The 15,248-nt window shown below is 39.9% G+C and overlaps 1 protein-coding gene across 1 annotated transcript in view; it reads left to right on the forward strand.

Annotated features, from left to right (window-relative positions):
* Positions 1-577: 577 nt before the first annotated feature.
* The window catches only part of ACER3 (alkaline ceramidase 3), a 140,196-nt gene continuing 125,525 nt past the window's right edge, over positions 578-15,248 (forward strand). The window contains exon 1 of the mRNA XM_090267783.1: positions 578-750. Within this exon, the coding sequence (XP_090123909.1) occupies positions 648-750 (103 nt within the window). The 5' untranslated portion in view covers positions 578-647. The remainder of the gene's footprint in view (positions 751-15,248) is intronic.

A 15,248-nucleotide genomic window follows, 5' to 3' on the forward strand; every position in this document is an offset into this window, starting at 1 on the left:
GGATCTCAAAACCCATTTTTAATTTTTTTTTTTTTTTTTATCCAGGACTGTTGTTGCCCTTTCCTTTTGTTTTCCAAAAAAACACTTATACTTTCAACGAAAAATCCGTATCTTTCCGGGAATCCCAGGGGCTTGATGCATTCTGTTTCTGGGTTCCTTTGAGGCCTGCGGCCACAGGAAGATACTAAGGTACATTTCTGCGCAGGTTTTGTCAAGCCAGGGCTTGGTTGGACGCTCCATCCCACCCCCGTACCAATTAAATCAAACTACACACACAGATGGAGGTTCAGACATATCCTGACAGAAAATCGCCTCGGGATATCAGGAACCCCGAACCTACAGCCAAGGGCGTGTCGAGGCGGGGCAGGCCTCCCAAGTCACCGCCACCGGCTTTTCCGATTCACACCCCTTCCTGAGGCAGGAGGGGGTAGTCCAACCCCCGTGCCTGCGGGGCGGGGTCCGGGAGGCTTCTAGGCGCCAGCAGGCGGAGCTTCCCTACAGAACTCTGTCGGTGACGGCGCCGGGCCCCGCCCCTCAGGGAAGGGGGCGGGGCGCGAAGCGAGAGCGCGGGCAGGGCCGGAGCCGGCCTTGGAGCCTGCGGAGCAGAGCGCAGCCAGTGGAGCGCCTGGGCGGCGGCAGCGCGCACGATGGCTCCGGCCGCGGACCGTGAGGGCTACTGGGGCCGCACGACTTCCACGCTGGACTGGTGCGAGGAGAACTACGCAGTGACCTGGTACATCGCCGAGTTCTGTGAGTGCCACCGCCGGTCCCGGGGCCCGGCCTGAGGCGGGCGGGAGGGAGAGAGGGCGCCGGGCTGAGGAGGAGACGCCGTGTGAGGAAGGGTGAGGGCGGACCTGGCAGTAAGGGAGGCAGCAGGCCCGGCCGCGGGGAGTGGAGTGGGAACCCTGGCCGGGAAGCAGGAATGGGAAAGCTGCAGATGAAGGGACCGGATAGGAATCCAGTGTGTCGCCGACGAGTGCCGGGGTCCGGACGGGTTGGGGGGGGGGCACCTGCTTCCACTGTTGCTGCTACCAACCTAAGGGCACAGAAGGGAACATCTCCCCTCCCCCATACCTGAAAACTCTGAGGTCTTTGTTTTCCTCTTTCTCTATTAATATTAGACCTCTTTGGTCATCTCCAGGAAAGGGTTTTCCAGTCTCAGATCTCAACCCCCTACCTCCCATTCCCTCCCACCTAGGATATTTGCAAGTGCCGGAGCACCACTGTTCGGCTATCTCCTTGCACCAGAAGTAGTAGGCAGAGCACCTAGTTAGTCTGTACCTTCCGGCTGGTGCCAGGTTCCCAAGAGCACAAGGGACCGAGTCCCTTTTACTCTGTCTCGTGTCCAACTGCCTAAGAGTTAGGGGTCATCTGAGGACACTACTGTCACTGATTGCACTTCCTTCAGCTGCTGCCCCTGACAGGCACCACTGGCCCCCTGGGCTGTGTGTGTGTGTGTTTCCCCAGATGTTATTCCTGCCAGGCTAGGAGAGCACAGGGAAAATCTGCCCCTTCTTTTTCTGTTGTTTACTTTGGTCATGTTTTGAGAGCACAGAGTTAGATACTTCTTCAGGCACCTGCTTCTGGCAAGGTACAGAGAATATTTTATGATTATTAACTTCCTTCTTTTCATTTGATCCACTTTCTCAGGGCATGGAGCAAACTCTTTAGCTGACCTTCCCGTTGTTGGGTCCTTGTCCCAGGCATGTGTGTTTGGCTTGTAGAAAAGAGGCAAGGGTTTTATACCAGCTGATCCTATTTAATTCTGTTTCCAAAATTGACTAAATTTTTTAAAAAAAGGGAAACAGAACTCATGCTGAAGTTTTCAGGGCTTTAGTACCATTCTCTTTATACTGTGATTTAGGCGGAGATATTTCCTGAACTACTGGTTTAAATTAATATTTTTAAAATAATGGTGAGAGAATATGAGCAAAGAAATAATTTGTAGGGTAATTATGTGGAAGTCTAAATGTTGGCAAAGGAAGCACTTTACCAGTTTGTTTGATCCTGTTGGCAGGCCCTTACCTGGTCCAGAGGAGGTCCATGAGGGAAGGGACTTAAAACCATGCTTTCTGAACTGGAAATGGAAGAGAAACTCAAGGGTCTTCAAATGTTGGGTGGGCTGTCATACAGAGCATTAAACTTTCAGTATTTTCCTATAATGTGGAATTGGCGCCTATGGGTGGAAACTAACTGTAAGGGGAGAGATTTTGCTTCAACATAAGGCAACTTTTTATCTAGAGATGGGATCTTGGAATGGGTTGACTTGTGAGGCAGAGGACTTCTTTACTCTGAAAGTGTTAAAACAGATATTGTTCTACTAACTCACCGGAATATTTTAGGGAATTAATTGTTTAGTAGAGAACAAACAAGGTGGGTTGGCTTTGGTTGGCCTTTAGGTTCTTTACCTCTTTACGGGTCAGTATAGGTAATAATGACTCTTAGTTTAGAACCAAGGGTTAGAGTTAAAATAGAAAACTGACAGTTAAGTCATGTGAACTTGATACTACTGTTCTGGCAGATAGGTCTGAGAAATGGGAAATGGCTGTAGGTCTTAATGTCCTCAGAAGAGGAAACTGAGCAGAATGCAGGGAGGGTTTTGACATAGGAATCAGGGGTTGCAGGAAGGTGATGAGTGCATGTTGGCCACCCTTTGCACATGTACCTTTGGAGAAAAAATGATCTGGAGGAAGTTGATGTCAAGTCTTCTTACCCAGCAAGTGAAAAGCATGCTGATTAATAATGATGTTTTTTAAAAACAAATGCAATTTATTATCATTCTAATATTTAAATTAATGATAGAAACATTGAGGATAATAATAATAGTGATAATAGCTACATCTAAGTCCATCCTATGTACCACACTTTCCTAAGCGCTTCATATATTTTAATTCATTCAGTCTTTACCATAATTCCAAAAAGAAAGTATTATTATCCTTATTTCACAGATTAGAAAATTGAAGCTCTAAGAAGCTCAAAGAGTAGTGTAGAGGTAATATTCAGCTTGAGGTCTGACTCCAGAGTTAGTATACTGTATTACTTCTGTCGCATTCATTGTGCCCTCCATGCAAGGGATGAGGACAAGCATGAAGTAGTATACTATCACAAAGGAAAAACTGCATAATTATTCAAGAAGCCTATCTTTCAGCATTAGGATGCATGTATTTTAGATAACATAAAGATGAATTTCATGAATTGCCTGTTCAGGTATGGCAATGGTTCTTATTCAAAAGCTATCTTCTTAACATCAGCCAAGTTCAATTCAAATTTCTTTTCTGTTTGAGCAGATCGTAAGGACCAGGGGAGAAGGTACAGGATTTCTCTTTAGTTGTGAAATAATAAGCACCTTGATGTGCCAGAAGTTATAGGTACAGGTAGTGCTCACTTTGCAACATAGTGTGGGACAACATAAATGACCATGCAAGTTAAAACTGACAAATGATCCTAATCAATGGGAAAAGTTACGATTGTTCTGTGACATTTACAGATTTTTATCATGCAGAGGGGTAAAGGGAAAAAGAAGGGGAAGGGTCTAGTCAAGGAACATTTATAAATGACCCACGGACATGGACATCAGGGTGAGGATTGATTCTGGGAGCAGGGGAGGAGGATGGAGAGGGGGGAGTTTGGAGGATGGGGCAAGGGAAAGCAATGGCGGGGGAGGGGAGGGTTGGGACAACTGTAAAAGAACAATAAAAAAGGCAAAGGCAAAACAATTTTTTGTCATACATTGTAAACCCTTTTTTGTTGGTTATAAATATATAGAGAAATGAAAATGATAGTAAAACTAGTATTTAGTACATTGAGAATTAAAATGTATTTTTTTGTAAAAGAACTTAAGAGTAGTTTGAACAGTGTCTGACTTGTTTGTTGTCTTATAACTTGTGATGTGGAAGGAGTATTTTTTCTATGCCTTGTTGAATTGTCATATTCCTTTCTAAGTTTGGATCAGCTTCCAGCATTTTATTCTTGCACTTTGAATTTGTGAAATATCTCTGAGAGTTCCTTTAACAGTAAGCTTTTGCTGGCATCACTTCTGGTCCATTTTCATACTTTTCTTACAGCCATTTTCTTTGTGTCACTTATTTGTGTCAATAAGTTTGCCTTCACTAAGTTCCTCTGGATGTATATCTAGAGTCAGTTGGATTTAGGGTATGCTGTTTAAAATCCAGTTTGTAAACCGGTTTGTTTATTGATGGTTTTCACTAGATACACCTGGTTAGCCAGACTGGCTTGACTACATGTCCAGAGCCACAGAAGAATACCCCACTTGGAACTTCTGCCTTAGGCTCTTCTAAAACACAAATGTTGGTGGTTCAATCCAGAGATGAAGTGGACCTGGTGTGAATTAGGATCCTAGGACCTTTCCCCTTGATGTCTCCCACAGGCACAATGCTTGTCTGCCTTCTCTTTCTTTTGTGGCACCATATCCTTTTCCTTGAAATAAAAGCCTTAGCCCTGGCTGGTGTGGCTCAGTGAGCTGAACGCCAGACTGGGAACAGAAAGGTCGCCAGTTCAATTCCCAGTCAGGCCACATGCCAGGGTTGCAGGCCAGGTCCCCAGTTGGGTTGCAGGTCAGTTGCCCAGTGGGGGGCATGCAAGAGGCAACTGATCGATGTTTCTCCTTTCCTCTCTCCCTTCCCCCCTCTCTAGAAATGAATAAATAAAATCTTTTAAAAAATAAATAAAAGCCTTAGATGAATAATGCTCTTATGGAGACTTATGAATCCTTTCAAATACTCAAACTTGTGAAATCTTTGTAATAATATTTTCTATGCATTTTCATGAATGTAAAAATAAGCTACATGGCCCCAGATGGTATCCTTGCTCAAGAGCCAGATGTCCATATGTCCCCAGAAATAAGGATAGACTTTCCCATTTCAGTTGTAAATTGATTCCTACACAATTACATTTGAAGCACCTACTGTGCACAAAGTATATGCTATGTTTTGGGAATACCAAGAGCAGTGAAATAGCATCCTAGACAACTAAAGAAATCAGAGATTAGTAAAGAAAATAGAAAATCAACAAAGTGGTAGTATTGGCATTTAGAGGAGTAAGCAAGTAACTCGGTAAAGGTATCTGGATGACTTCTTCCTTATTTATTTAAAGCTTCACTGAGGAAGTAAAGTTAGATGGTGTTAAATGATAAGAATTTTGCCAATGTCTAGCATAAGTGCCTGGCCAAGTAGATATTCAATTAATATTTGATAAATTTAATTATCGGACACCTGAAGTAAGGAACAGTATGTTCAAATTTATAGATAGTAAAGTAGAAAGCTTTTCTGGGGAACAGATTAATCTATTGTGGTTGTGCATAGAATGTGTGGTGGTAATGGAAAAAATGATTTAGGGACAGATTATTAAAGCTCTTATTGCCCTGGCTGGTTTAGCTCAGTGGATTGAGCGTCGGCCTGCGAGCTAAGTGTCGCTGGTTCGATCTTCCAGTCAGGGTACATCAGAGAAGGAAAACTCTGACTCCAAAAAACCTCCGCTGCCTTGCAGCATACCTCTTCAGGGGAAAGGCTAAGGGAGTAAACCCCGACAGAAAATCCGGAGCCGGAGTCCCTAAGGCGGTTTGACGTTGTAGTCAACACCGGCAACTCCTGCGGCGCACCTGAACCCAAGCTGTATCGACTCCGTCTTTCCCTTGGACCCTTCAGCTGCGAAGAGAGGGGTGGTCTGCTGCATGGGCAACAGCAGACCCTCCATATTACCCTGCCCAGGCTCTGTAGCTTCAGCGTCATCGCAAGATGTCGATTCAACACGGGAGGAGACAGATACCATGTCACTCCCGAGTCGGACTGCACAGCCATTCTTGGCGGTGCAGATAGACTCTGAAGAAGCTACACCATCGTCTCTCGAGACGGACGGCTGCCGACGATATCTAGAGTCAAACGGCAGTGGGGTTAACATTGTCATGGTCATCTATTTCTTCTATCACTCTATTTATGGATGATTGGAATTTCACTTCTAACATTGCCACTTTTGTTTCTTTGCTTGACTTTTATCATTGTCGGCCTGTTCTCTCTTTTCATTGTTCATTTTTATAAAATGTCACATACATTCATCACCAGGAAACAAGGAGGCAACTCAACTACATGCCTTGCTATCTGTACAAGAACTGAATAACAGATGTGCAGTGACTAATCACCAACAGACTTGCCCTGATGTTTTAGCCATAGTTAGCAGTTTAGGCAGAGAGATATTTTTTTTCTCAGCACTTTGAAAATATTATTCCATTGTGTCCTGGCTTTTATCATTGCTGATGAGACATTCTCCAACAGCCTAAGTGTTGTTCCTTTGCAGTTTATTTTGTCAAATCCACCAAAAGTCTTTGAACGAAGTGACTTGGTTAATCACTGACTGACGTGATTCTGTTATTTACATAGTGATTTGTGGACTGGAGATCGAGTAGCAAAGTTTGTAGTACTATAGTAATTACTCACAGTTAGTATACTGTGAGTTATTGAAAATTGAATTGTGTTGTTGGGGGATTGGTATTAACTAAACGATGGTAACTGAAATTTGTACATATTAGAACCTTGCAAAGTGAGGACTGCTTGTGTATTTCTAACCCTCAGAACATTCCTAGGAAGTAATACGCAGATGGTGTTATTCACCTTTTTTAGATGAGGATACTGAGTCTTAGAGAAGTAATCTGCTCAGCATCATACGGCTATGAAGTGGCAGAAATGGTGTTCAAATATAGGTCTGACAGCTTTCTAAAGCAAGACATACTGTCTCCAGGAAGTGGAATTTCAGGTGTAGTTGGTTTCATGGAAGAAGTATTACCTAAAGGAAAGTGGAAGTGAATGCTATGCCTTAATTATGGCCTTTGAGGAGAATTATCTAGTGAAAAAATTTTCAGAATGTTTTGTTTCTTCAGCAAACAGTTGAACACCTTTTTTTATCATTGACTCAGAATACAAAACTATGTGAAGACTCTCTGTTAAAGATAGTTAATAGGATAGTAGGAGTATTAACAGATAAATTCAAATAGGCATTGCCTGCCCTGGCTGGTGTGGCTCAGTGGATTGAGCACTGGCCTGCGAACCAAAGGGTTGCTGGTTTGATTCCCAGTCAGGGTACATGCCTGGGTTTCAGGCTGGGTCCCCAGTTGGGGGTGTGCGAGAGGCAACCACACACTGATGTTTCTCTCCCTCTTTCTCCCTCTCTCTAAAAATAAGTAAATAAAATCTTTTTTAAAAATATAGGCATTTTGTACTTTCAAGGGAAATACATTACTAAAAATATATTTGAAAGAAGACTGTCCAAGAATTGATATATTATGGAGGGTTTATTTATCAGAAAGCTAAAACTATTTTAAAATTTCTATGGGTTTTATAGGGGTTATAAAAGCTAGATAGTTGGCTGTCCCTTCTCACTTGTTTACTGCTCCTCTTTTCATCCTTTTCACAGGAATTGGGCAGGAGAAAAGTAGGGCAAGCTTCACTCTTTAGACCTTTATTATGGATTCATTTAGATGGGGTAAAGGGGTCTTTTTCTTGCCACTGCCACACAAGACTAGAGAGGCTTCAACCAGCTGTCTCTGCCACACACATAATGCCATTCAAGGCATCTAGCTGTTTTGTAGTTCATTGCTGCCATCCTTTTTCTTTCCTGTTTTTAGACCCCTTCCCACTCTTCTCTCTGCCTAATCTGCTAACTATGGATAGAACATCAGGGCAAAGTCTGTTGGCGATTAGTCATTGCACATCTGTTATTCAGTTTTTTGTACAGGTAGCAAAGCGTCTAGTTGAGCTGCCATCTTGCAATTTATTTTTACTTCTATATAAATTGTAATTATTAATATATTTACCTCATTTTAATTAATCAAAGGCACATGTAACTGTCAGTCAGAGGAGATCTAGTCACTGTTATCACATTGATTACCTTAATGTAGTGATATAATTGGTAGAAGTCCAAAGCAGAATCTCATAATATCTTCACTGCATCCTTATTGTGAATAAATGTGATTTTTGAAATACTGAAAATAGCCAATAGAAATAATAATAGCCAACATTGTGGGGCACTTAATATGCAAAGCTCTAGTGTATATTACCTCATAAGAATGTTTGTGTATAATCCTTATAACAACCCTTTTAAGTTAGATTCTGTTAGTGCTTATTTTATAGATGTGGAAATTTAGGGTACAGAGGGGTTAAATAATTTGTGCACAGTTTTCTGCTTTGCAAGAGGCAAAGCAAGGATTTGAATTCACATAGTCTGACTCCAGACCACATTCTCTTTCCCCTCTCTCTTATTTACTTTTCAAATTAGGTATAATTTACTTACAATAAAATGCATCAATTTTAAGCATATAGTTTGCAAAGTTTTCACAGGTGTATACATCTGTGCAGCCATTCCAATCAAGTTGTAGACTGTTTCTATCACCTGAGTCACCTAGCAGAGCACTCATTCGTAATCAAATGGTATACTGCTTGATCTCTAAGGTGTAGGTACTATTATAATTCCAATTTTGCAGTTGAAGGCATTGACATTTAGGAAGGTTAAGTAATTTCCGCCAGGTCACACACTGTTAAGTGGCAGAGTCTAAGTGATCCAAGGGCCTTTTGATTCCAAAACTATGCTCTTAACTACCTTACTATCTTGCCTTTCTCCATTACCACTTTTTCAGACTCCAAAGAGTCCAGGAACCTTACGTTGGGAGCTAATGGTCTAACCTCATTTTAGTATAAAGAAGACTTTGAGAATTGAAGTGATTTGCCCAAGATTATGTTGTAAATTAGTGGTGAAACCTAGGCCAGAATCCACATTTAGTAGTTTCTCAGTATGGTAAATGGTTGAGCCAAGGATGATGATGTCAAATGTTGTTGATATTACATTGTTAATGATTTAATGTGCATGTGAATTACCTAGAGATCTTGTTAAAATGCATATTCTGATTCAGTAGTTTTGGAATGTGGTCTTAGATTCTACATTTCTTATAAGCTGTTAGGTAATTCCAGTGTTGCTGGTCTGGAGACTATACTTGGAGAAACCAAGGCTTTACAGTTCAAAAAGCATTTTCAGTTCCTTTCTCTTGTGAGATGTAGATGTTATCCCTGTTTAACCAAGTCAAGTGTTCATTTCCCACTCCATCCCCTATACCCAGCCCCAGCAACAGGCTGAAAACACTGCGTCTGATGGAAAGTTTGGAAGTGATTATGCTGGGTATCAGCAAAATTGGAACTTAAGATTGAACTAGTTTTTCATTTCAGAAAGTTTTCGTTCTCATTTGCTTCTAATATCTTAGCCAAGCTCAAACCAAACACCTTTTAGATTCAAGTCTATAGTTTACTAATTGGAGTTTAGTAATACTTGAAGGCTAAGTACATTTTGAAGTCTAATCTTGACTTACCACTTAGGTCATCCAAGATATTAACTAGGAAGAATTGTTATATCTTAGCACATGTTGGAAGAAGTAAGTGACTTTTTTTTTCTTTAAGTGGAAGAGTAATTAATGTGTGGATAAATAAGGAGAACAAATACCTCATGGTAATTTGGGGAGCTCTACTGAACCAGTATACATAGAATAGTACGCATTTAAATGAGTCTTACCCAGTACATTATTATTTCAGGTTAAGATTTTAAGTTGTTTCTTTGATTTTTGGTTCTACCCTTGTCCCTTTGTCAACTGTTTACCAGTCAGTGGGGCGGGTGGGGGGACTCACTTGGAGACTTAGGTAATGTACAGGATCATTTATTTTTTATTTTTACTTATTTCTATTTTTGTTAAATTTTGTTGTTTATGCTCTTATAATTGTCCCACTTTTTCTCCCTTTGCTCACCTCCATCCAGTCCCTGCCCTTTTGGCCATTACCACATGGTTGTCTGTGTCCCTGGGTCATGCATATAACTTCTTTTGCCAATCCATTCACCTTCTTTCATTTTAAAAGAAGTAAAGGCATTGCCCTGGCCAAGTGGCTCAGTTGGTTGGAACATCATCCCGTTGGATTACTTGTCTGGGCACTTATCCACATTGCAGGTTCCATTCCTGCTCTGGGGCATATGGGAGGTAACTGATCAATGTTTCTCTCTCTCTCCCTTCCTCTCTATAAATATCAATAACTGAATTTATTTTATTTTTAAGTACATTTTATTGATTATGCTTTTACAATCGTCCCAATTTCTTTTCCCTTTGCTCCTCTCTGCCCAGTACCCTGCTTCCCTTCAGCAATCCTACCCCACCCCCCTTAGTTTATGTCCATGGGTCGTACATGTAAGTTCTTTAGCTTCACCTTTTGCTACATTATTCTTAACTTTCCCCTGTCTATTTTGTACCTACCAATTTTGCTTCTTAATCCCTGCACCATTTCTCCCTCTTCCCCTCCCAGCCGATAACCCTCCAAATGATTCCCATACCTATGATTCTGTTCCTATTCTGGTTGTTTGCTTAGTTTGCTTTTGTTTTTATTTTTTAGGTTCTGTTGTTCATACTTGTGAGTTTGTTGTCATTTTAATGTTCATAGTTTTGATCTTCCTTTTCTTAAATAAGTCCCTTTAACGTTTTGTATAATAATGGCTTGGTGATGATGAACTCCTTTAGCTTTACCTTGTCTGGGAAGCACTTTGTCTACCCTTCCATTCTAAATGATAGCTGCTCTGGATAGAGTAATCGTGGTTGTAGGTCCTTGCTTTTATCACACTGAATACTTCTTGCCAGTCCCTTTTTGCCTGCAAAGTTTCTTTTGAGAAATCAGCTGATAGTCTTATAGGCACTTCTTTGTAGGTAACTCTTCTCTTGCTGCTTTTAAGATTCTCTCTTTATCTTTAACCTTTAGCATTTTGATTATGATGTGTCTTGGTGTGTCCTCTTTGGGTCCAACTTGTTTGGGACTCTCTGTGCTTCCTAGATTTGTATGTCTATCTTCTTTGCCGAATTAGGCAAGTTTTCTTTCATTATTTTTTCTCGTAAGTTTTCAATTACTTGCTGTTCCTCTTTTCCTTTTGGCACCCCTATGATACAGATGTTGGCATGTTTAAAATTGTCCCAGAGGTTCCTAAACCTCTCCTCATTTTTTTCAATTCTTGTTTCTTCATTCTGTACTGGTTGACTGTTTTTTTCTTCCTTATGTTCCAAATTGTTGATTTGAACCCTGGCTTCCTTCCCTTCACTGTTGATTTCATGTGAGTTTTCCTTTGTTTCACTTAGCATAACCTTCATTTCTTCCCTTATGTGTTTGTCATATTTAATCTTGCCTGTCAAGTCTGTGAGCACCATTATCACCAGTGTTTTGAACTCTTCATTTGTTAGGTTGGCTATCTCCTCGTTGCTTAGTTCTGCCACTGCAACCTTTATCTACTCCCTCTTTGGGCCATACTTATCTTCCTCCTTAACTTGACTGCCTCTTGTGTTTGCCTGGGTCTTAGGTAGAGCTGTTGCACCTGTTACATTGTAAGAGGTGGAGCCCTAGGTATTTGTTAGTGTGGGGCAACCCGTTTCACCATGTTGTGGCGCTATATGTTCGGAATGGGTCTGAGAGGGAACAATGCCGCTTGCTCAGCCTTTTCCAGGCATTTCTCCTACTTCCCATGTGGGACTGGCACCCCTCTAGCTGTTGCCCTGGTTGTGGTTCCCAGAGTGGGTGGGTTTGTGTATGTTCTAGGACTGTGGGGGCCCTCTAAACAAACGGACTCTGCTGAGAAACTGGTAGATGTGTAGTTGTAGCTCATTATGGAATGAAATTTATTCTAAACTCTTTAGTCTTTCTTTCTTCTTTCCTTTTATTCCCTAAGTTCCCTACTTATACTGTATTCCTGCCAAAACAGGCTATTTACGTATATACTTATAAGCCTATGTGCCTTTCATTGTTCATGCCATTGCTGTGAGAGATAGTAATAAATTGTTTTTTAAAGCCATGCAGTTTTGGGGTTCTTGTTATTCAGCAATAGAAAATTGAAACAGTGTCTGAAGTTGAGTTTCAAGCAATTTTGATTTCCTGTTGTGTAAACTGAAGAGTGTACCAAATTACACCATAGCTTTTACTTTTAGATGATGAGGCTTTAAACATAATAAGGTCTAATAACTTTTACAGCCCTTCCATCTGAAGACTTCAAAGAATTTTATAAGCATTTTATTTGTCTCTGTAATGTACTCATGAGACTCAGAAGAGGTATTTTAGTCAATGAAAGTAAATACTTGAAGGTTGAAATAATTCAGTTGCAGAGTTAGAAAACTCTTTGACTTATTATAGGTGTGCACTCTTGCTCTTAAAGTTCTTTAACTTTTCAGAGCAAGCTGCTTTTAACAGCAAGTGGATAGACTGGATGGAGCCAGTACAATACAGAACTCCAAAATTATAGGTGTTAAATCTAGGTACTGCCCTAAGACTTGTTTTTATGACTGACATTCACTCATTTATTCATTCATACAAAATGATAAGGAGAGATTCTAGATAAGGTTATGTTCCCCAAATGAAATATGAATATGACCTGCTGGGTAGCAGTTATACCCCCATTCCCACCTTTTTTTTTTTTTTAAGCAGGCAGAAGGTCATGTCTACTTTGTTGTCTGATATCCCTTTGATTACCGGAGTTGATTCAATTAGTCTTGCCAATTAGATATTGTATGTTCTCTGTTCTTTCACTGCTCTAGGAATGTCAGACCTGAAGCTTGACAGTTGAATAGAATTATGACCTTGATAAAGAACTATTCTTTGGTTAAGAGCAGTCATTAAATAATCATTTAACTCCCTGTGTGCCTCCCCTGATCTCATCTTTTTCCTTTTACTCCAGACCTAACCATTATCCTTAATTTCATGTTTATCGTTTCCTGGATTTTTACCGCTTATGCATTCTTAAAATATACTGTTTAGGTTCACTTGTTTTATATGTTATATTTAAGTGAAATTGTCCCTTATATATATTCTGCAACTTGCTTTTTCACTCAAATTGTGGTCCTTAGTATTACACGTGTTCCTGAGAATTGTCTGTGTTGATGGGTATGAGTATTTATATATTTATTTTTATGTTTAGAATTCCACTGTATTAATATATTGATCCATTCTTCAGTCATTGGATGTCTTGTTTCCAGGTTTTGCTATAACAGATAATGCTTTGAACATTCTTGTACATCTTGTGGTATACACAAATGTTTAAGAATTTCAGTATGTACTTAGGAGTGTAATTGTTAGATTGTAGGACATGCCCACATTCAACTTCTGCTAGATCAGAAGTAGCTTTTTGGACTCATGACCCTGTATACATTTAAAAGTTATTGAGGACCCTGAGGGACTTTGTGATTAAATCAGTTGGTGTTTACTGTATTAGAAGTTAAAATTGAAAACATTTTGAATTTTTATTAATTCATTTAAGATTCATGCTTGTGAGAAATGAGGTTTATTCATGCTATTGTATCAATAGTTTGTTCCTTTTAATTGTTGAGTAATATTTCATTGAATGAATATTACCATAGATTGTTTATCCATTCTCCTATTGATGGACACCTGGGCTGTCTACAGTTTTGGCTATTATGAATAAAGCTGCTATGAATATTATTATATGTCTTTTTGTATGCTTTCATCTTTCTTGTGTGAATTTCTAGGAGTGGAATTGCCAGGTTATAGGGTTAGTTTGTATTTAATTTTATAAGGGACTGCAAGACTCTTTCCCAAAATGATGTACTATTTTTCATTCTCATCATGGAGGTTTTGGGTGTTCCATATCCTTAGCAACATTTGGTGTTGTCATTATTTTTACTTTTATTCATTCAGGACTTGTACTTTTAATTAGTATTTACCTGATGACTGAAGATGTTGAGCACATTTTCATGAACTTCTTCGCTATTTGAATATCTTTTTTTGTGACATGCCTTTTTAAATCTTATGCTATTTAAAAAAGCTTTTTTAAAATTATTGAGTTGTAAGGGCTCCTTAAATATTCTGGACCTAAGTCCTTTTATCAGACGGATGTTTGTAACTATTTTCTCCCTATGGTTTGTCTAGTCATTTCTTAGAGGTGTCTTAAAAAAGAAAAAAAAACCTGGCTGCTGTGGCTCAGTGGATTGAGCGTCGTCGGCCTGTGAGCCAAGTGTTGCTGGTTCTATTCCCGGTCAGGGCACATGACTAGGTTGCACGTCAGGTCCCCAGTTGGGGGTGCAAGTGAGAGGCAACCACACAGTGATGTTTCTCTCTTTCTCCTTTTTCCTCTCTCTAAAAATAAGTAAATAAATAAATTCCTTTTTATTTTTAAAATATTTTTTATTTATTTGTTTATTTATTTATTTTTAGAGAGAGGGGAAGGGAGACAAAAAGAGAGGGAGAGAAACCTCAATGTACCAGAGAAATCTCTATTGGATAAATCAGTGGACAGTACATACTGGTCTATTCCTGGGCTCTCTAATCTGTTGATATATTTGTATATCTTTATAACATTACCACAAAGTCTTAATACACTATTAAAACTTTGAAGTCAACTCCTGTAAATAGTTAAATACAGCTTAATAGTATACCTTGAAGTCAACTACTGTTAGTGTTCCAACTTGGCTCTTTGTAAAGACTGTTTTGGATATTCTAGTTCTTAAGCATTTCCATGTAAATTTTAGAAGCAACTTGTCAACTGTGGTAGTTTTAAAAGATGTGCACAAATCCTTTGTTTTACGAGTTCTATTCTTTTAATGGTTACTTAGAACTTTTTAAAAGGAATAGTTGACTTAAAGTCCAGACTTATCTTTTCTCTCCTTTTAGACAAAGAACCTACTTTAACTTTGAATATGCTTCTCCTAACTTATATACTATTGTTATGCAGTATTTAGTTCTACCTTGTTCCAGTTTTCTTTGCTGCATAACAAATTATCACAAATTTAGTGGCTTTAGTTAACACACATTTATAATCTCATACTTTCTATAGGTTAGGAGTGTATGCCTGACTTATCTGGGTTCTTTGCTTGGGGTCTCACAAGGCTGCAGTCATGGTGTATGATGGAGCTGTGGTCTCATCTGAAGTTTTAATAGGAAAGACGCCATTAGCTGCATTCAGTTCCCCGTGGTTGTAGGACTAAGGCTTCAGTTTCTTGCTGGTTTTCGATGGAGACTGCCCTTAGCTCCAGGAATCTACTTTCAGTTCCTTGCCACATGGGACCTCCAAATTAGGTGACCCACAATGTGGTAGCTTGCTTCTTCAAAGCCAGCAAGGAGTGAGAGACTCCAGCAAGATGGGCACTCCAATCTTCTGTAATGTTAACACATATACATATATCTTGTCACTTCATTGTATTCTGTTGGTTAGAAGCAAGTCACAGGTTC

This window comes from Furipterus horrens, unplaced genomic scaffold (assembly GCF_987537825.1).
Source record: "Furipterus horrens unplaced genomic scaffold, mFurHor1.1.pri manual_scaffold_2, whole genome shotgun sequence".
Lineage (NCBI taxonomy): Eukaryota > Metazoa > Chordata > Mammalia > Chiroptera > Furipteridae > Furipterus > Furipterus horrens.